Source organism: Echiichthys vipera, assembly GCF_963691815.1.
Source record: "Echiichthys vipera genome assembly, chromosome: 8".
Taxonomy (NCBI): Eukaryota; Metazoa; Chordata; class Actinopteri; order Perciformes; family Trachinidae; genus Echiichthys; species Echiichthys vipera.
Window position 1 is genome coordinate 30,785,853 of NC_139833.1, and position 23,020 is coordinate 30,808,872.

The window sequence follows — 23,020 nt, forward strand, 5'->3', positions numbered from 1 at the left end:
TGTGTGTGTGTGTGTGTGTGTGTGTGTGTGTGTGTGTGTGTGTGTGTGTGTGTGTGTGTGTGTGTGTGTGTGTGTGTGTGTGTGTGTGTGTGTGTGTGTGTGTGCGTGCGTGTCTGTGTGTGTGGTCATACCCCAGCCTTGTGCATTATTGTGTTGTAGTTCCTTTTCTCCCTGCTCATGACATGTTGATGTTCTGGCATCCTGTGCGGCTGGTGTGAAGCTGTCATTCTACTGACAGGGACACTATGACTGACCAGTCACACAGAAGTAGCAGAGGCCAGGTGGACTGTCAGGGGATTTCAGGAACACCTTATTGAGTCAGTTTGTCTCCACTTGGTCTAGTTTATTTATACAGGATTACACGGGAAGAGCTGAACTTTCAATATGCACAATCAGGTCTGAGACAGAGGGAAAGTTTTTGAAGCAGTAAGGCTTTGTGTATAGTTACAATGTAGTGCTGGTACAGTTGTCAGCAGTTTAGTTTTTTTGTTATTGTATTAATGCGTGCATGCATTACTGTCTGCCCTACAGTATTTGCATGTGTGTGCATTCACATTTGTTTGAAGGGATACTTGCAATACCTATTTGAATCCAGGTCTGTGTCATGGAAAAGTGGGTATTGTGATCAGATGAATGGTGTTTGGCCTGTCCGCCTGATGTGAAGTCCCAGTGGAACAGAGCATTGGAGATCTGCTAAATGAAGCAAAACGTGTTCTTTATATGTCCCCACATAATCAGTGTATTGATTTTGTGTGTGTGTCCCACTAGATCCCCATGTGAGAAAAGAGGACACCCTGGTCTTAAAGCTGGGTTCCCTCAGCATGGCTCCTCAGGCCGATAACCCCCTGACCCGCACTGTGCTGCGAAAAGACATCTACCAGTAAGAGAAACTCTCTTCTCACTACAACCTCTCTGCTCAATTTATATCATGCGGTTATGTGGTCGATGTGAATATTTACTGTAATAGAAAACCAATAATAAAGCCCACCATGCATGGCTTTGTTTAATTTAAACATTTATAGAAATCTGTATTACTTGATTAAGTATAATCAAATGTCTGTCACAATTTCTCATAACATCCGTTGAATAGCATGTTAATTAAAAAAAAGACATTCTTCATTTAATCTGTTGCTGGATTTCCCCTTTCTTCAGTTTGCACATATTCTATTTATTTACTGTATCCTTAGTTTCTTGTCATCAAGATATTCATCACTGTGTCTACCTTACAGTCTCCTTGTCCAACTTTCAGCTCTGACACCTCTTCTGTTATTATATGTCATCACACTCACAGCTTTGTCACATTCTTCTTTTAAAACAAACACCCTCAGTCGTATAAGACCACCACAAAAGCTGTTATTTGACCACAGTTCATTAAAGGTGCCATTCAAATTTGTCTGACCTCAAGCCACACTCCATAAAACCTGTTGTGAGGCAAGTGTTTTTGGTGCATTAGTGCACTTCTGTGTCCTCATGATGTTTGCTGTCTCATAATAGGTTTTAGGGTACAACGAGTGACAGCGCCACGTAGTGGTTCAGCTGCCCCAACAATGACAGAGAGCAGTGAGTGACACCTTGGGGGTCTGCCGGGCCCTCCAACTGAAACACAAGACTGTTGACACAAGCCCCCCGTGCCATGTGGATCAAAGCAGCTAGGCAGGGAAAATCTGGACTTCTGAGGGAAATAGCTCAGCGCAAAACACATTTCCCTGCTATAGGCAGCTAAAAGAATCTGGATTGTGTCATAGCTGCCTCAAAACCGCAGCCCCACAGCTTGTGTGTGTGTGTGTGTGTGTGTGTGTGTGTGTGTGTGTGTGTGTGTGTGTGTGTGTGTGTGTGTGTGTGTGTGTGTGTGTGTGTGTGTGTGTGTGTGTGTGTGTGTGTGTGTGTGTGTGTGTGTGTGTGTGTGTGTGTGTGTGTGTGTGTGTGTGTGTGTGTGTGTGTGTGTGTGCGTGCGTGAGAGAGCAGTTGTGTGAATGGGCAGATATGGAGCTGGCAAACACATGTAATGAGGGAGATAAAAGTGGTGCCAAATGCTTTGTGCAGCTGCAAGTGAGATGTGAGCTGACACAAGACGTGAAGTGGAGAAAAAGAAAAAAAAAGAAGGTGGACAACAAAAGGAGCGTAGAGGCCACTTTAGGCTTCATTGCTGCCTTCAGTTGGTGGAAGTGTCATATGCAGAGAATTACATGGAGCAGGGAGGCAGAGGGGGTCTAGGCCTATGGGCATGCCCGACAATCTGCAACCATCAAGGCTAGATGGAGAGAAATAGCACACTCTGTCCAACAATGTCCAAATGTCTTCCAGAGTACCCAAGCTATCTCCCTCACAGCCTCTAATTACTTGTTTGAAGTATTCGAGCAAAGATGGTATTGATCAGTAACCATAGCTACTGTTTTGCAGGGACTTTTCATCCTCTCTAGGTCCACACAGAGTACTTTGCTCAAATGTTTGGTCTTTGTTTTGGTACAAGTTAGTACAGCTAATGATAGTAACTGCTCTGTTTCCATGGTAACTGTGCCTAGATTTATTTTGTTGATCTGTTGGCCATGTTGTTATCATGTCAAGTGATAAATGATGATCTTGTGGGCATGGAAAATAATCTGGAGTTTTTCTCAGACTTTCGCCCCAAAAACCAGTTAGACCAGCCATGCAATTTCACCCCATATTGGCTAGTAATGTTCTGCCTGTGGCAGTTAGTGGATTGGTGGCTCTGTGGCTGTGGTGCCCACATCTGCTCAAAGACAGAGACTGCCTTGCACGACGCTCCACCCTGGCCTCAACACACGCTACCATGTAGCCCTCTACACGCACATCGTCAGCCAGGCACACATGCACTCACAAACACAATAAGTTCCCTAAACTCAGTCATGCGTTCACACCCAAATGTGCAATGAACACAACCACGTAATGTACCTATGCACACAAAAATACACATATACATAGTCCGTCACAAGCACTAGCAGCAGGCATGGCCATGTGTACAAACACACCAACATTCACTCAACCCCTTAACCTCTACACACAGAAGCCAAGAGTCACCACTTCCCTCTCTGCAGTGAAACCCAGGAATTATGTCAAACCACTCTCTGTGTTCATTCTTCCATTTCTAACTATGCATTATCCTCACCACCTTCCCTGTTCACATCTGCCCTCCAATTTAGGATGATCACACTTCTGAGTCACATGATTGAGAACCCTGAGATCAGGGATTTGTTGATATACCATTACCAAGCGTCGTTACGTGCTTTATCTGTGCTGAATTCGACTGTGTGTGCTCCCCCAAGTTGTCGAGAAAGTCAAAGTGAGTGTCTGTAATCATGCAAACCAATGAGTGTTTACAATCTATAACCAACTGCGGTTATAGGAAGAAATATGTCTGTGATTGCCGGTAGCCATTTGCTGCAATTCTGTTTAAAGCCTACCACTAATTACATCCGTTGTCATAATTGAATGACTGATCTAAGCAGCCATGCTGTTATTGTCTACTGTACGTTAAATGATTGCCTTACAATGTCTAAAATCAGGATTTACTGTAATGCCACCCTGTGAGAGAAGACAAGAGTGAAGGCTAAAATAGGGAGCATGTGTAAACATCCTGACTGAGCATGTCTTGATACTGTTCAACTAATACTGTTTCTGACACACTTTTCAAGGTACAATGTGTATTTTTCCTTTAGAGTAGATAGATTTCCTCAAAGAAGGTAAAATAAACCCGTTTGACTGTAAAGTGGTAGAGCTAAGTTGATATCCACCACCAGCTTCATTTGGTAACAATTAACACAATTATATATTATGTGATGTTGAATTTTGTTTCCCTGAAGGAGTAGGTCGGCTTCTTCACTAAGCAGGAATTATGACACAGAGCTGCAGGCTTCCCCTCTTTCTCCCTCTCCATCTTCAGCTACAAGGCCGCTGTCAATTTACACAGCTGAAATCATTTTCCTGTCTTGAAAGAGCGGGCTTTTTCCAAGTACATGAGCACCGGCCCGGGGAATGTCCAGCATGCATTCAGCCCTGACTTTCTTGTGGTTTGGGCCCTCTGTAAAAGCTCACAGATCTTTTACTCCCCACTCCTATTTTTCTCATTCTCTCTGTTTTTCAATGAGAGTTTTTCACTTATGGAACATTTAATTGAAAGTTTCTTGTATTTGGGGGGAATGGCCACCACTCCTTTCAGGTACCATGTGGAGTGTCCCCTTTTAAGGGCATGGAGACACATGTTTAAATGCCTACTTGTGAGGGTTAAAACATTACATAGGTTTGTCAAATATCTTGGGCCAATATTGACATTTTATCTTTTAATGACATGACATATATATTTATTGATATGTATTGATAAGATTTAACTCACTTTAAATAATTGATGTTGTACACAGTCGTTTTGTTAAAATGACTTAATTGTTTTTTTAACATACTGTATTGTTTTTAGTTGTTTTTTTTTAAATCAAATACATTTGGTTTAATTTAGTAAACAGACAAATACAGAACAAAACAAAACAAATTATATATGTAAATAGATATAAAATGTGATAAGAATAGAATAAGTTGAATAACTACTATCCTGCTTGCATCTCTGTGTGTGTGTGTGTGTGTGTGTGTGTGTGTGTGTGTGTGTGTGTGTGTGTGTGTGTGTGTGTGTGTGTGTGTGTGTGTGTGTGTGTGTGTGTGTGTGTGTGTGTGTGTGTGTGTGTGTGTGTGTGTGTGTGTGTGTGTGTGTGTGTGTGTGTGTGTGTGTGTGTGTGTCTGTGTGTGTGTGTGCGTGTGCGCGTGTACTTGTGCGTGTACTCGTGTGTGTGTGTGCGTGCGTGTGTGCGTGCGTGTGTGTCTTAAAATACCCTGCACATTTCCCGACATCCCCACACCTAGATGACACAGCTCTAGATTCCATCACATACTGGGTTACCTCATGGTCGGTCCGAGGGAGACTCAGGGAGCATCCCACTGCCACAAAATATGTTTTTTTGTTTTGATTGGTGCACATGCCTGCGTTTCTACAGTAACGGCAGACACGGCTGCTGTGTCAGTGGTGATGCAGAGCCAAGTCAACATGATGTGTCTGTATCAATGGACTCCTGTCTTTTTCTCATGCACTTTCCAAAGTATGTGTGTTCGTAGTGTCGCATTTCTTGTTCATTGCCTCTTTCTCTCCCTACTGTCTTTCCTCATCCCATGTTTGTTTCTGGTGTTTATAACCCACTCTAGCTCTCTAGCAGTTCTTTACAGTATCCTCATTTCTGAACCTTTTATTATCTTTATCTTCTTCATGTTTGATTGCTTCATCTTTTCTTTTCTTTATTCTCTCTCTCTTTTTCTCACCAGCAGTGTTTTTCTTTTTAGTCCCCTTTTCTCCCCACCATTTTTCCACCTTAATCCTTCCTTCCTTTCTTCCTTCCTACCTTCTCCTCCCTAACTTTCTTTTTTAATGTTTAATGTTACTGTCTTCCTTTTTTTTTTTTTTGATATTTCCTTTCATGAGCCCTTTAACCCTTCTCCAATGTTGTCATTTTCCTCCTCTCCTTTAGCTCTCACAGGCTTTTTCTTTTTGGCCGCAGTATCTATTACTTTCCACTCTTTCTCACCTCCTGTTGTCCTCTTTACCCCCCATGTCTCTTTTTTTTTCGATTTCTTCCCTCTCTGTCTCCATGTGTATTTGTTATTTCCTTCCTGTCTCGCTTTTCCTCTCAGTGGCTCTGGTGTTGGTTAGACTGGTCCCAGTCCCAGCACACTGTGGTCAGTAAGCAAGCCCTTTATTGCTGTTGAATGGCTGCCTGGTTAAGCCCACATATATGTCCTAATAAGTGGTTGTGATGGGGATCTCCCCTCCACAGATAAACACAGCCCTCTGAAGCCAGGACCCTGTCTGTTACCAATAAAGCTCCCTGGCACTACGTTATATACACCCTTCTCCTCTAGTAGCATCCTTGTAATGGCCGTGAAGGTGTGTGACGCTTTCCTTCTACCTGACAGTAAGTGATTGACCTGATCAGAAACCTTTGGGAGAACAGTTGTAATTGTGTTTGCCTTCTTATTGAATCGATATTGAATTACAATATTAATTTACAGAATTAAAAATGGGTTTAGCAACTAACTTTGCAACAGTTACATTACAAATGTAGTACTCAGTTCAGTCTGCCTGACAAACTAATGTACCTGTGGCATACTAGAAAAACCTACAAGTAAGTCTGAAGTTAACCATGTAAGTTGCAGTCTTGGTTAACGTGGAATTTGTGGGAGCTGTCATAACACTGTACTCATTGATGCCGATTTCGACAGCTTTCATAACATATAATCAATAATTAGGACATTTCACAACTTAAAGCTGAAGTTGGTCATTTCTATGAAAAATATGTTTTTATTTTTTTCCATATTTGCTGAAACTGTCACTATAACAACAGCACAATGAGACAGATCTGTGGAAAAGACATTTATCTCTGCATCAAGCTGCTTCTCCCTGTCTGCTCCTAATGGCATTCAGAAGACTCCACCTCTCCTGACCTAAGACAACCAATCAGAGATGTGGAGTCTCTGACGCAGTGTCAGTGACTGTTCTGACAGAACTGGTCAAATATCAGTCAAGTTTGTGTTACTGTATTTGCTATTTCTGGCATAAAGTGTTTCCAGAACAGTGGTGATTGCTCTAAGACTTAAAGGAAAGCTCCTCTTCCCCTAAAATGTCACCAAAAAAAAATAAATACATGCTAGAAAGCCTTATCACAGGTAACCGGAGCAACTTCCTTCTCATTCATCCCCACAGCTCCACAGCTCTTTACACAGTCGGACGCTCAGTTTCTGGATGAGCTGTCTGAGGCAGAATCCTTTTTTGATTGACAGCTAAATTAGCTTATCAGCGATCTTGAAGAATAAACATCCACTGGAGCATTTTCATTCCATTGTTCTGAAGTGATCCGGGGACTTCACCCAGAGACTTTGTCTTTGTTAAAAACCACTAGCGCTGTGTTTGGCAACTCTGTTCTGTCCTTCTGCAGTTTCTTTCCCCAACGAGCAGCAGGAGCTGCGGAGCTTCTCCCCCCGTCACGATCACTCACACTCACAGGTGGTCACACTTCCCAGTAGCCTGGCGCAGCAGCTCCAGCTGGGCCAAGGCCGTTTAAGCAGCCTAGCTCTGGAAAAGCTAAGTCCCTGGAAAAGACGCCTAGTTGGTAGTACAAGGTCACAGATCCTTTTCTTGAAAAGAAACGAAGGGTAGAATTTACATATAAGTAAACAAACACATTTATGATGTAGGCCGGGAAAATTAGATTCCCCTCCTTAAAAGACCAGCAGCCACCACTGTTCCAGAAATATATTTTAGGTTACGGTTTAGCTGTAAAAAAGAAAGGTTATGACCAAGTCGAGCCAAAACAAAGCCCCGCCCACCAACCGATTGGCTGGACAAAACAGCTAAACAGTATAGTTAAATATATTTCTGAAAACAATTCATTAAAAAAGGCCAATTTAGTAACAAAATCTTGACTCATATTTGGTCAGTGCTGTCTGGTTTCACAGTTCGATCAGAGTTATTGACACTGTGTCAGAGACTCCTCAGCTCTGATTGGTTGTTGTAGTTCGGCTGTGGTGGAGTCTAACATATGCCATTAGTAGCAGACAGGAACCGAAGGTGGAGATACAGGAATATGACTTTACCACGGATCAACATGACTTTACCACGGATCATCTGTCTCATTGTGCTGCAAGGATATAGGGACAGTTTCAACAAAATCAGAAAAAAAAACTTATTTGAAAAGTTACCAACTTCAGTTTTAATTAGAGAAAATACTCAAGATAGATAAAATAAACAAATTTTAAAGAACTAAGGGCTTGGTTAATATAAAGACTCAGGCGTACTGAAGAAACTAACATAGTTTTACATCTACAGATCAGATCCTGTCTTCTCATTATCAGTGTTAAATATCACTGTTCATTCAGTAGTAGCAGAGGTAATATTTTTGTTTTATTAGTTTGAATCAGTAGTAGTAAAGGCAAGGTGTGAAATAAAACTGCTTATAGGCCCTCAGCACATCAGCTCTGTTCAAAGGTGCAGACCTGTCACAGCGTCAGCAGTCACCTCAGTAAATTCACCACCGGTCACTGGGGTTCATATGCTGCTGCTGCTGCTGCTGCTGCAGTAGTGCTATAGTAGGATTAGGAGACCCTGTAAGTTTTATGCATTCTAGTCTCTTGTTCTTACATTGGGGTGAAACACTGAATGATTCTCTCGCCACAGGTCTCTTACTTTCTTTTCTTCTCATGTGCAATGACATTCTTTTTTATGCTCTCAGCTGGTCTCCCTCTTTCTTGTCTTCCTCCTCATCTTTCTTTTCCTCATAAAACCCAAAGTTCCCAGCAAATGATTCATTAGATGCTTCAGTGCACACTTGCCTCATCACTCACTGTAGTCGACTGCCAAGTGCCCCATTTCCCCGTTTGTTTACACCAGCAAAAAGTGTGGCGACTTTGCTTGGCTGCTGCATCGGAGGGGAGAAGCTGCTCAGGCCACACACCGTGACACTCATATATACTGATTTAGGAGTTGCTTTAAAAACTCCCCTAGCTGCTGAGGAGGTTTAATGATAAACTCCTTTCAGAGGCAATGATGGCAATGATCGTAATATCTATATTACCAGAATAAAATAACGCTTTACTATGTTACTTTTAAGATGCCACTTCAGAGCAGCCTAAATGATGAGAGGCAACTTTTTTGATGCACCAAAATTAGGTTGTGTAATCGTAGTGGTAAAAGGAGTTATGTTGTAAAACTTCTCAATTACTCCCTGCTGGTGTAGTATGTTGCTTCACAGTGCTTTGAGTATGTATAGCTTTTTAGCTTTTTCTGTGGGGATTATCCAGCCAGACAAGAGCCATTAGAAATAAAGTTCTCTATTTTGGTCTCTACTTTCAGGCTCTGAAGATCTGAATTCCTTAGTGTACACTCTTGCTATTCTAAATGTTGTCTTTTTGTGAAAATATGGCAGTGTGTCATTAACACAGAACTGTGGGCAAAACCAAACCAATTTAGTAAATATCTTTAATTGCATTGGTGTTAGCTGTTCTGATCTTTTTGTTGGTTCATGAGTGTCTTGACTTAAATATGTTATTACAACAATCCCTTTTAATACTACACGATTGTCTTTAAGCATATGTAGTTATATTGCGTTAAATACAAATGTCCAGTTGCCATAATGTAATGTTGAGATTAACTGATTTTGCCGTCCTAGCTATAAGAACTGTAGAAGCTATGATGTCTCGGTGTCTTCATTCCTGCGTTGTTGTCTTGTTAAGCTGGTGATTCATGTTGTTTGTGTGTGTGGTGAAATCTCCTCTTGGAAGTCATGTTATACATGTTTGCATGTCAGGGAGCATTTTGGATATCTCCAAAATGACCAGGGAGTTGTTGTAGAAGATGAATATCCAGTTTGCAAAGCGTCTAAAAGTCTAAAAGTGAGCGTCTAAAACATGTTGGAGAAAATCATCCAGCCCTTTAAGCTTAAGGCAAGGTTAAAAAAGTAAACTAGTGAATGTAACGTTACTAAGCTGGACCAAACCAGTTTAAACTGGGTTGGAGTAGTTCACTATGGCTTACTGTTTGCTGTCTGAACCGTGTGGGGACATGTAGTAGTTACCTGGATGTTAACTCCAGTTCTATGAGGACGGGCTGAACCTGCTGACTGATAGGTGTTATGTGCAGGAGCAAAAGAATGCTTGTGTGTCTTTTTCCTTCAATAGTAAGGAATAATAAATTAAAAAACGGATTGATAATAGTGGAAACCATGATATTTCCTCTGACAGTAATCGTGACGGTAAAATCTCATATGGTGACATCCCTATTCAGAAGTAATCATAAGCTTTTAGGGCAGAAAAGGGAGAGTTTGTTGAACCTGAGCCAGCCAGTACGGGAGTCTTATCACAGACCCACCCAGCAGTCAAACACATGTAAAGTGGCTAATAGTGCAAAATATTTAATCAACAAGAATGGCTCCGGGGGCTCCTGAGGCCCCATCTTCATTCCCGTTGTGCTATGTTTGGTCCTGGGAGTCTGAAGAAAGAGACATTCAATTGAGATGATTAGAGCTAGAATTTTCTTGGTAGACTGTAAATCATTTAGCTCCATTTGTTTCTTTCCCTTTATTTTAACCCTCTCCTCTACTCTTTCACTACAGAGAAAGAAGATAAAATAAGCAAGGATCGGCGGGTCAGCCAGAATAAACATTGTTTTTTGTCAGTCCAGCAAATGAAACACCTGGTGCTGGTAACGCAGAGGACATATTTCACATCGCCTTGACACTCAGGATTAATGTAATATCAAATTGTTTTAAGAATTGGGACAGCCGCTGCCCAGAGTAAATCATACGTCCCCTTTTATTAAAGTTTGCCCTAGAATTTATGTTTTGAATCAGACAGGATAGCCTGCGCGGAGCCGACAGATGAGACTGGGAGTGGGTTCGCTGGGGCTCATGCTGAAACAGCCCTCAGACAACATGTCGTAATGTGAACAGGAAGTTTAGAGTCAGCCACTGAATACTACTGTGGCTTTGAGGTGGATTATTTCCCCCTTCACCTTTTTTTTTCTTTTGATGAAGTGATATTTGTCATTCTTTACAGTGGGAACCAGTGTGATGGATAGATTTCTCTGTCTCCCAGATGATACAGTGAACAGATCGTATGACATTTCCTGGAAGGGAAGAAAATGCCATTTGACTCTACAGCCATAATAGAGAAAGCAAGACTTGGTTTGTGTTTGTGGAACAGAGTATGTTACGAGAGCAGAGCAGAACAGAGGAAACCAGATGAATGTTAGTGGATTTGATCTTTGATCTGTGAACCAGAGCACCTGACCACTGTGTTCAATCAAGTAAGCCACTTAGTGTAAAACTATCAGTCTTTTTAAGGGTGTATTCCACGCTGTCCAGGCTGACCACAAGCTGTCCCTCTTTCTGTCTGAATAGAGGCCCTCAAACTAATTAACAAGTAAAGTTCATATGGATACAGAAAAAAATCAATGACTTATAGCTGTATCTGTTTACCTATATATCGTAATGCATCCTTATAATCTCTAATTCCACTTATCCATCATTGGAGAGCTTTTGACCGCAGCGCTACACTTTGTGTTTAGCCGGCAGTTTCCCGTGCTGTATATGAGTAGGGAGCTGTATACAGTGTCTTGTGTGCTGTGTTGTGGTGTCTGCTGACTTCTGTGTACAGCCTGTGGTTCATTCCATAAATAGCTGTGGCCTCTGTGATGTTATTCTCAGGCCCTCTGCTCTGTGAGAAGATTGCACCACAACACTTGTATTCCTCAGCCTGCAGTTAGAGGTTTAGGGGGATTAGGAGGGAGAAAAACCCCAGCCTGGGCCCTGCTATACATTTTTATGGCCATTTTATGCATATGATTCCGATGTAATGTGCAAAGAAAGTGGAGAAGAGGGATAGAAGCTGGTATTAGGACTTACCACAGTGGAATCAAACAAGTAAACCACATCTTTTTCTCCCTCTCTTTTTTGGAGGGGCTATTGAAGGCCATGTTGATCTGTTCCTCTTTGAGTCCATTGATCCAACACTTTGGTCCAGTTGGATATCCATGGAATTTGATATGGTCATCTATCATTCAACAAGGATATTCTCAGCTAGTCAATTTGAGAATAGTCAGTCAGTCTTTCGTGTGGTAGCATTATGAGGTCACAGAGACGGTTCAATTTGTTCAACTTTTAAAAATATAAAGTGAAAAGCGTTGTATACATTGCTATGAAATTCGCTGTGGATAAGCTCTCAATTGACATTTTCATTTTTATTTAACATGAGATATCTAAGTACTGGGTGGATAAAATGCATGAGTTAACAATGTAATGCAGCTCAGAGCGTAGGCGCTATCTATTATGGTTACCTTTTCTCTAGCACCACCTGCAGGGTGTAACGTAACTGCTTTGAACATTTTCCTTCTCATGGGAAGATAAACCCACCCAAGTATGATACTTCATACAGTACATGTGAACAGACCAAATGACCTCATTAACCCCGAGTGTGCACAGTGCATTTTCCCCTTTCATGTTCAATGCAAAGTTGAAAAGCCCACAGTATGGATTCCCAACAACTGCCTATACTTTTTTCCCCCTCCAACATCTGTCTTTGTGGAGTTCTGCATCCCTTGTTTGGTGGCACTCAAGGTGACAGACCTTCATAGCTTCCCGGAAACTGCTCTTGTGTTTTGGCATACTGCTGTCAGTCAGGTCGGGACGCATGCTGACAGAGGCGAGTGGGATCACCCCTCAGATGTCCTGCCCCCATAAATGGGCCTGATCCAGGGGTCGACCGCCTGGCCACAGGGCTCATCGATTGTGCCTGTACGTGTGTGTGTGTGTGTGTATGTGTGTAAATGTTTCATCCTGGAGCAGGATATAAGGGTTCTAAGAATACACCCATACCAGCAACCTAGGAAGCTCTGTGCTCCACTGCCACATGCGATACACACATTCTACCGGTGTTACCCTGTGTGTGTGTGTGTGTGTGTGTGTGTGTGTGTGTGTGTGTGTGTGTGTGTGTGTGTGTGTGTGTGTGTGTGTGTGTGTGTGTGTGTGTGTGTGTGTTGTGTGTGTGTGTGTGTGTGTGTGTGTGTGTGTGTGTGTGTGTGTGTGTGTGTGTGTGTGTGTGTGTGTGTGTGTGTGTGTGTGGTCATACCCCAGCCTTGTGCATTATTGTGTTGTAGTTCCTTTTCTCCCTGCTCATGACATGTTGATGTTCTGGCATCCTGTGCGGCTAGTGTGAAGCTGTCATTCTACTGACAGGGACACTATGACTGACCAGTCACACAGAAGTAGCAGAGGCCAGGTGGACTGTCAGGGGATTTCAGGAACACCTTATTGAGTCAGTTTGTCTCCACTTGGTCTAGTTTATTTATACAGGATTACACGGGAAGAGCTGAACTTTCAATATGCACAATCAGGTCTGAGACAGAGGGAAAGTTTTTGAAGCAGTAAGGCTTTGTGTATAGTTACAATGTAGTGCTGGTACAGTTGTCAGCAGTTTAGTTTTTTTGTTATTGTATTTTTTTTTTTTCATCGTTCTGTATCTGCCCTATTCTCAGTAGGCTACTCAGTAGAGCATCAGTCCAGAGCAGAGGCAATGAAAGGATTGAGTAGAAGTACAAGAGAGAGAAAAAAGAAGTCAACCTCAAGAAAGAAGGAATGTGCAGATGCTTTCAAATGTCCATGTGTGAAGCCACAAGCTCTTCTGTGGCTCTGGGAAGCCAATGTGAAACCAGTGGCGTAATTGCCTAATGTTTCTGTAATAAGAGGCACATTACAACCCCAGGAGGCCCAACCAGACTTGAAAGAACCAGAGGCTGGCACTAAAGTGGGCTCAGAACTGTCTTCCTCCTCCTGGTCTTTACCAGTTGTTTTTACTCATCCTGCTGAATATCCAGTGCCATTTATTGTATCAACTCTGGTAAATAAGTCCCTCTACATTCATATGGTCTGTGTTGTTCTGCCACTTTTATACAATCTTGCTTAAACCACAAATATTTCATCTTAAATAAATAAATGCAATATGTGAAAAATAGAGTGAGAGTCAGACTGTACAGGAGGGAGGACATGACATTGTTACACTGTGATGATGGAGTCTGTTCATAATTTCTTTGAGTTTTTCTGATGATTTTGGTGTCAGTTCTCTGTTTGCCTATGCATGGTATAAATGTCATCAACACACGGGACCTGTGAATATTCTCATTCGTCCAGGTCATCGTTATCCCCAAAGCAATTTCAGTCAAAAGCAACTGGACTGGTTATTTGTCTAGGAAGACGTTTCACCTCTCATCCAAGAGGCTTCATCAGTTCATGTACGCAACTGACCAGGCTGGTAGTTAGATAGTTAGTTAGAACAAAGGGTTCCAGTGACATCATCGGCCTTGTGAAAGGTTAAATACCTGGATCTCCAAACCAGATAGTGGGGCCAGTCCAAGCCTGGTCAGGTGTGTACACGAACTGATGAAGCCTCTTGGATGAGAAGTGACAAACAACCAAGTCCAGGTGCTTTTGACTGAAATTGCTTTGGGGATCATCAAAACACCCATTCGGAGAATGAGAGGCTGTGTTGACACATGGGCTTACTAGGAGATTAAGAACTCTTTATCCTAATTTCCGGCCTGACTGATTTGAACATTTGCGTTATTACATGCAGCCCCGCCGGGTAATGTCAAGATAAATTCAAGTTTGCAGTGCATGTGTGAAAGGGGCTTATGTAATTTGAGTACCATACACTAATCTTGTGCTATTTTGAGTATCTGTGTGACATAAATTAATCAAATGTAGAATGTTATAGAACAGTGGAAACTACTGTAGCCGTCATTAAATGCGCTCAGAGAGGGCAAAAGGTAGAAGTAGAGTCCCCAAAGAAATTTAAGTCAAAAGCAACCGGACTTTGTTGTGTGTCATTTCTCATCCAAGAGGCTTCATCTTCAATGACAAACAACCAAGTCCAGTTGTTTTTGACGTAAATTTATTTGGGGATAACGATGACCTGGACAAATGAGAACATTCACTGGCGTAGAGGTGGAGCTACGTTACTTTTTCACATAACGCCTGTTTCAGTTTCAGCAAATATGAAAAAAAAACATGTTTTTTACAGAAAGTTACCAACTTCAGCCTTAAGACTATTGTGATGTTATGGATATGCAGCACCTACAGGCATTGTTTTGTATTTGTGTGCGTGTGTGCATGCGTGCATGCCTGCTAATGTCAGTCATGTTACTTTAGCTGCTGGTTTCGCAGAACCACAGAGGGAAATGTGAAGCCACCATGTAGACAACTCTACTGTGGTGGTCCCCTTTCTTCTTTCCAAAACTTACCCCACACACACACACAAACACACAAAACAGCCCTCCAATCAGCACCCCACCCCAGTCACTTTATCATCCCATGCATGCACGACTCTTGTTACGCATATGTAACTGTAACAAAAATTATTAACTTGAGCAAATATGCTTTGCCATATATTTATGCTGAAATTAAATGTCCAACTGTTGGCAAGACTTCTCTCCATTCCTCAGTAATGACGAGGAGCAAGTGTTTAAAGCATCATTGTTCCCTCTTGAAATTTTTCCATCTCCTCTTCTAACAACTGAGAAGGCATTTGAAGGGCTTTGAAAGGAGTTTTTAAGGCCTCACATTATGTGTAGCCTGGTATTGGACTGATGTTATTAGCATTTGAAAGCCACACAAGAGTTTTTTTAAGGAGCAGAAGGCTGGTTTGAAGGCTGAGGGAAGGATCCAGCTGACAGGCACATGTTGGACAGACAGCACAGGGAGAAAGAGAGGCTCACACATCACAACCTGACATGTCAGGCTCAAGCACACAAACGTTCTGAGACACACAGACACACACACACACACACACCATATCACACACTTTGTGTGTACATCACACACGTTTTCAACCACACACGAACGTCACTTTGCTGTCTGTTTTTTCTGTGTGAGACATACACAGAACTGCAACTATTTAACCTGTTTATCAGTCCATGATTTTACCTGTCACCTTCCTTCTCAGTTGCAAATACAGAGTATCCCATCCAAGCCACATGAAGCCAACAAATTACATTAGGGAGTAGATATATAGAATTTCATTATGTTTACCCTGCAAAATATTTTTTTATAGAGGGCTGGGTATCGCCACCGATTTACCAAATCCATTCAATTCTGATTCACAAGGACCCGATTGATTACTAATTCGATTGGATTTGATTCATCTGTGATTTGATTTGTGATATTTCAGTTACAAAAGCAATTTTCTCAGAAAACTAATGCTATAAATTGTTTAAGGAACCCTCTAACCTGGTGAAATAAAAGACAACTTGGGTCCCCAGCTTGGAGAAAGCAGTGACACCGGAAATAGTTTAAGTCAGGACATTATTGCATGCTTCATAGTTCGAAGTTTGGACGAGCCACATGAGCTCAACCAATAAGACCAAGGTAAAAAAAATATAACCTTGATATATCAATATAACTTACTTATAAAGTTAGCCAATGCAATGTTAATAACACCCTCTCTTCCACAAAATATGTTGAGCTTACAATAATACTGTATAACGTTGGCTAGATACAGTTAAGTTAGATACATTCACTGTTACTCACTATGTGCTGTTTAACACGTTACCTAACTTATCTACCTAAGTTATAGTTAATGTTAAAGGAGCAGTAAAAAACAGTAAACAATAAAGTCTTAGTCAAATATATATGAGGTAGATGTAAGAATACAGGTCAAATAAAATTCACAGAAAGTTAAATCAGATAAGTTAAATAAATACAGAAAATATTTAAAAAAAACAGTAAACAATAAGTCTTAGTCAAATATATATGAGGTAGATGTAAGAATCCAGGTCAAATAAAATCACGTAAAATGAAATCAGCAAAGTTAAATGTAGAGGAAATGTGTAAGATCAAACATGTTTGACTGTGTATGACAGAAATGAGCAGTAAGATTAAAGTATTGCACTTAAGTGGTGGATAAAGTTATTGCACAGAGAAAAGAAGATAAGTGTCCAGGTGTGTAAGAGTAGATTATTAATGTCAGTGAGTGGCTCCCACTCCTTCTGTCCTCTTTATTTCCTCCTCCCCCCGAGTGAGGAGTTGTTAGATAGCTTGCTAATCCCCCCATGCTTCATACTACACTGTAGCTATTTCATCAGAATGAAATGACATTAAGTCAATAAACATTGTGAATAGAACTTTTTTATAAAACTGAGTTCTCATCAGCAGTAAAGACGACAAGTCCCATGATCCCACATACGTTACTTCACAATGGCTTCATGTTTTGATTTTGTTTTTTCCTCACTAAAATTTAGTCTAACTTTGGAGGGTTATTTAACCCCCTTTCCAATATATTCCTTAAGAATTGTAGTTTCATATATCAACTAAATGTTTATACATTTTTTTATCAGATTATTCAAATGAAGATTGATTGTAAGAAAATCAATTTTATTTAGACCCAACCATAGCTCTTGTAGCATCCTCCAAATACTCTGTTCTACTGTCTCCAGTATGCTTTCTGTCCTTAATTAATTTATCCTCCTCTCCACCGGACCCTAACAGGCCTAGTTTCATGTCATGCCTGCTTTGTGTTACTACTCTGTCTATGCATGGTTCAGTTTTCATGTATCCTACAACCCATCTCCTCCGCCCAGACTATTAGTGCCAAGGCATCTCCCGGGATGTTGTCAAGGTTTTCCTACCTTCTCCTCACTTTTCCCCTGCCCTGTTGTCCCTCCCTTGTTCAGCAGGATTTCTTGTTACCCTTCTCCAATTTCTCCCCCTGTCCTCATACCCCCGTCTTTCTCCTTATCTCCCTCTTCTCTGCAGGATGTTGTGGAACATTTTCTACATGTGCCCTCTTCTGTTCTTCACTTTCCATTTTATTTGGTCTCCTTGTTGCTCCCTCTCATCAGTTACTCTCTGGTCAGCTCACAGGATGCTGTAGAGCATTTCCTGCCACAAGGGCTACAGGAAAGAGGCCGAACAGAGCCCCGTTTGATGTGCCATCTCCTCTAATTCTTTACACCTGGACTTTTCTCTGTACAGAATTTCTACTCAACAGAAGTTCTCTCGTTTTCCCTTCTGTTTCCATCATTCCTTCCTTTCTGTCTTCCTTCCTACAGCATCCTTCATTTCTCAATCTCTCCCTGCAGCCTATTGCTTCACATACTCTTCTGTTCAATATGCTTTTGAGGGGATAGGAACTCCATTCCACAGAGGCACAGGGGGCGGTTAGCATCATGTCTTTCTCATCTCTCAGTTCCTTCTAATAAAAACAAGGCCCACTCCAGTCTCCAGCCCAATGCAGACACCGCTGAAGCTCTGTTTTGCCTGTTTTTGATTTTTAACTCCCCTCCTGCTACTTCTTTTATTATTTTGTCCCTTTTTTCTATCCGTTTCTTCCTTTGTTTTTTTCCCCATTAAATGTTCTCAGAGCCTGCAGCTGTGTAGATGTCGGCATGGTGGTCAGAAGTTCTGGCATTGTGTTGTCTGAATGCCATATTTTCACAACACTGCTTGTTTAGAGTTGTGGTTTGTCAGGAGCTTGGCCCACAGGGGCCACTTCCTCCTCACTGTTCTGGAGTCACTGTACCAAAACACTGACTGGCAAGAGAGAAGACGAGAAAAGTATTGCAGAGGTTATTATGCAAAGATGATTTATGGAACTATTAATGGAGGTTATCTTCCACGAGAACGTGCCTCTTAGAATTTCTCACTATGTCTCATTGAGTTTTTTTAGTTGTTATGCACTACAATTCAGTCTCTCTATTCATCTGGTGTCTCACACCCTTAGCTTCCTCTCCTTTTTTGGTTCTCACATTCTGGATGGTTCTTCCTCTTCATTGGAACAAGCTACAGTGCCAGCAAACACAGAAACAACCAGACACAGGCTGATTCTCCGAGGACACTGGCATTGCACATGTTCAGTGTGACAGGCTCCAGATGAAGCTGATTGAATGCAGCCTTTATTCTCACTCTCACCTCCTGTAGGTGTCTGAGATGGAGCCATTTCAGCAACCTGTTGAGGGCATTCCACTTACACCAGATCTCTTCATATATGGCACTTCTGTCTTTTACTCATAATATATACTGTATACCTCGGGGAGGGAAATTACCCAGATAGGAAAGTATTTTGGCATGTCCCAGTAAGGAAAGAACAGGTGTAATGGCACAATGTCATGGCTACTGGGACACTTAAATACAAAGGAATTAATGTTATTAGGAACACCTGTGGTTTTTCTGTTGAAGACAAAATGTCTGCTATGAAATGATCGGACTCAGAGCTAAGTTGCATTCATCTCAGTCTATTAACCTCCCCCATTTACTTCAACTGCATTTGTGCTATAAATTCTAATTGATTTGAAATGAAGCTCCAGTCTCTTTCTCTTCAGTTCCTTTCCATCCCGCTTTGTACCTTTTCTCCATTCTTCCCTCCCTCTCCCTCCCCAATGAACAGCCCCACCAGTTGAATTGGGTAAGTATGGGAGTTCACTCCTCCCATGTGATTTCCTCAGTTAGAGGGGGAAAAGGGGTAAAGCTCCCAAATAGAAATGTCACTTTGTATAAATACACGCAGTGGTTTGGATGAATGCGAGTTCCGCTTCAGAATTATAAACACTGGCTCTGCAGTCATTTACAGAAGAGGAAGAATTAGCTGATGTAGGAAGCATATGTGCCCCACATTATTGTAATTATTTTATTCTGTTTTCCCTAGCTGCCATAAAAGTATTTGGACACTATCTCATGAGAAATCGTAGTCCGCACCAGGGTCTTCTAAGCTGCTCTTATATTCCTCAAAGTCTGGACTGTGTCTCCTTAAAGCTTGTTATTTAGACATAAGTTTTTAATTCTGATATGTGGGAGCTTCCAGCAACAAGTCGTTGTATTTTGTTTCATTCTGCCTTTGTTTGCTGGAAGGAAATTTGGATTAGAACAAAATGTTGCTTAAGGTCAAGGCAAACGTCAGTGAGAAGGACCTACTGTTTTAGCTATCCAATTACATGTTTGTTCAGCCTGTCTGCTAAACCTGTAGCATACGTTAACCTAATCAAATATGGCCATCATTTCTCTGACTTTGTTTAGGAAAATGTTCATTCTTTATCCGAAGAAGGATAAGGCCTTGATATGTAATCTTGCTGCTTTAAACATTTGTCAGAATTCAATATTGCTGTAAACAACATGTAATCAACTTCGAAGTGTCCTGCCAAATACTCTAATTTTCACAGATAAAAATGAGCATCTTCAAAAATACACACAACGCGCCTGTGTGTGCACTAATGTGAACCAGCTTAGCAATACTGAACCGTTTAATCAATATCAAGTGGAAAAAACAGTAGTGGTTCATGCTGTTGGATCCATAAAGTGGGCCTAATTTTACAGCTCCATAAAACACCCTCCTTGCCGGAGCACGAAGTGAACCATTTATGTGCAGAAATAAATCACAAGGAATGCTCTGAAGACTGTAACCATCTTGGTTTAAGTCTCATATAGTGAATGTATATTGCCTGTGCGTGTGAGCATTACGTTTTAATGCGTTCCCATTTTTGCCATAGATTATTTTGTATTCATGTGTGCTTATCTCTGTTTCTCCTGGTAGTGTGTAGTTACGGTCCTAAAGACTGCAATTTCTGCCCGAAAGTTAGAAGTGATAAAATTTGGGAATGATATGAGGAATATGCACAACTGCTCCATGTGTTTTCTGACAATTTGGACAGCATGTCTCATACAACATGTGAGGTGCAGCTGTACAAGTATTGCTCTCACTGTATCATCAATTATCGTCAATCTACTTGAAACCGTGTCAGCTGGAATAAATGGTTTTGGTCCTGGGTGATTCTGACTCCTTTGTGTTTCAAAAGAAGTTTGATTCACTTCAGGCTTTGTCAATCAGACCAGTGAACACGCTGAGTGTATTGCCAGAGAGCAGGGACAGACTTTGGATCTGGAATCTTCCTCCAGCAAAAGGATTATTTTCCTTTAATTAGTGTAAAAGTAGCATTGAGGTATGTGCCTGTTCTTCTTTAGCTTGATGACTTGACTGCATATCAGGGCAGGTCAGATCCTTGGCTACCCCTGCCATGTTCCCTACTGCAGCCAGTTATGAATAATCTATTCCACGCATGTGTTAAGTGATTAATTAAAGATAAGGCTTCTCAAATTAAAACGGCAGTGGGATTACATCATTGAGAAATTGCTTGGTGGGGACACAAATCTGTTTTCAATTTGAGGTCTGAGGAAGTCAGTGAGGCATTCCCTTCACACCTCTACACCAGGGAGCCACTGATAAAAGTCTGCCTGACATGTTTTATAAAGGCAGGGTTATGTCTGTTTTCAGAATGTATCAAATCTGTAGATGCTAACAAGAAGTGAGTTCACGCGCACGGGCCCACACAATTATTATGCTGAAAATGGTAGCTTTGTCCTGTGGTGACACAAGTGGCCCGTAGTAATTCTCAACAGCAACTTAAGCAAATACTGTAGTTACCGCCATCTAAGACAGGCTGATACATGCACATGGTCACGCATGCATCCATTTTTCAGCAGAAGCAACACCTTAAGTTGATGATGATCCTAGGAACATATTTCAGTAGATACAGTGCAGATGTGCCTACTGTATGAAGGAATCGAGTGAAAAGTCAGTGCCCTTCAAGAGCTGATGAATTACTGTCCCTACCAAAGAATGTTCCATGCTTAGAGCTACATGCAAGCAGAAGCAGGAGAAGAGCACAGTTAAGGCAAAACAGACGTGTGTGTGTGTGTGTGTGTGTGTGTGTGTGTGTGTGTGTGTGTGTGTGTGTGTGTGTGTGTGTGTGTGTGTGTGTGTGTGTGTGTGTGTGTGTGTGTGTGTGTGTGTGTGTGTGTGTGTGTGTGTGTGTGTGTGTGTGTGTGTGTGTGTGTGTGTTTGCGTGTGCGTGTGTGCGTGCGTGCGTGTGAGAGAAGCAGAACAGAAGCAGTCGAGGTGAGGACGACGTGTGTGTTTGAATAAAAGGCAGTGCTATTAGCAGGGACAAACTGCAGAGAGCTTTAGACTGAAATGTAGGTTTGGAGTTCCATCAACATTCTGATTCAGCCAAGGATATGTGATATTATACAGATTTAAAAACGCTTTCCTGTTATAATGTGTTAATAAATTAGCAAGTGTCCACTTTGTGATTGTTGCAAACTCTGTTTTTACTGTATTATGAATCATGGAATATGAAGAAAGATTAGCACTTATATAGCAACTGACGTGTAAATTCCACAACATGCACATCGGCCAAAGCCAAATCTTCACTCATTTTTTCTTTGCAACATGGAGCTCTGATGAAGAGGCCTATTTTGAATGAGTGTACGATGGGCCAGACTGACATCTTTACCAGGCCATCATGGCGAGCACATGTTAGCCAGTGTCTTCAGAGCAGCAATTCTGATACCGACTGATACTGATGTTTATAACAATGTTACTTCTTTGACATATAAACTGCATGGGAGAGAAATGACTCCTGTAATTAAAATATGTTGAAATCAAAGTGCAAACACTGACTCTTGGAATGCACCATGTCATTGTAAACAGAGGGCCTTCTTCTGTAGCACTTTCTCTCAACTCCTTACGGTCCTGTAACATTGTCTTGAGGGTGGTATGGGCTCGAGCTAAGCCCTGCTTGTATTGTATATAGAAGTAATAGTTTCCTCCTAAGATCTTGTGTAAATATGATATAATTGGTTGAGTATGAGTGTCTTTAAAGTGCAATCAGCCTAATGAATAACAGGCTTCTGTTGGGAGCAGCAGTAGAGATGAGTAATACTGTTAAAAAGGAATAGATTGTTCTTTTTTTGTCATGAGAATGTGTCAGTACATCAAAGCCTTGACACAATGTGGGAAAGCAGCAATTTATGTTAATTGAATATTGTGCCAGGGATTAAAAAAAATCAACTATAAATGGAAATTGTACTTGCTTAAAACACCCACAAGTAAGTACCTTGTTATTGCGAAGTGTGACAAATTTGCAGCATTGTCGCAGCCTTTTTGTCCTGGATATTCTGTTGTTTTTGTTTGTCTGTTTGAGTCATATTGAAAAAGCTCTAGTCATCAAAAATCATTTTAGTAGCAGCGGTATGAAAAAAAAATCCCTGAGTGACTGGGTCTTATGTTCTGCTGACTCGACATGTTCCAGGACTTCATTTTCCCCTCTCGCTCCGAGGGCTGCTCAGCGTTCTAATTCAGAGCCTTAATTACTATAATTGGTGGATGCAAATTAACAGCAATTGGACTTGACTGGGGTCATAAATCCACAGCTCAGAAGTTGCCGAATTTCTGGCAATTCAGAGTAGACCACCGTACGCAGGGGTGCTTAACTTACTAAGTAATTGCAAGTTTCATGAATCATAATGCTTATGAATTCCCCCTGGCACACACACAGGCCCAGTGGGACTTAAAGCCACTGGGAGTCATGGCAAGCGTATTGAGAAGCCACTGTGCAGTTTTGGCCTGTATACATCAGGAATACTATGGAGGAGCTGCT

General features: G+C 41.5%; 1 protein-coding gene across 3 annotated transcripts in view; it reads left to right on the top strand.

Moving 5' to 3' along the window:
• vps13b (vacuolar protein sorting 13 homolog B) overlaps positions 1-23,020 on the top strand; it is a 387,717-nt gene that overhangs the window by 222,095 nt on the left and 142,602 nt on the right. For all 3 annotated transcript variants that reach the window (XM_083918688.1, XM_083918687.1, XM_083918689.1), the window contains exon 31: positions 769-880. In XM_083918688.1, the coding sequence (XP_083774814.1) occupies positions 769-880 (112 nt within the window). The remainder of the gene's footprint in view (positions 1-768; positions 881-23,020) is intronic.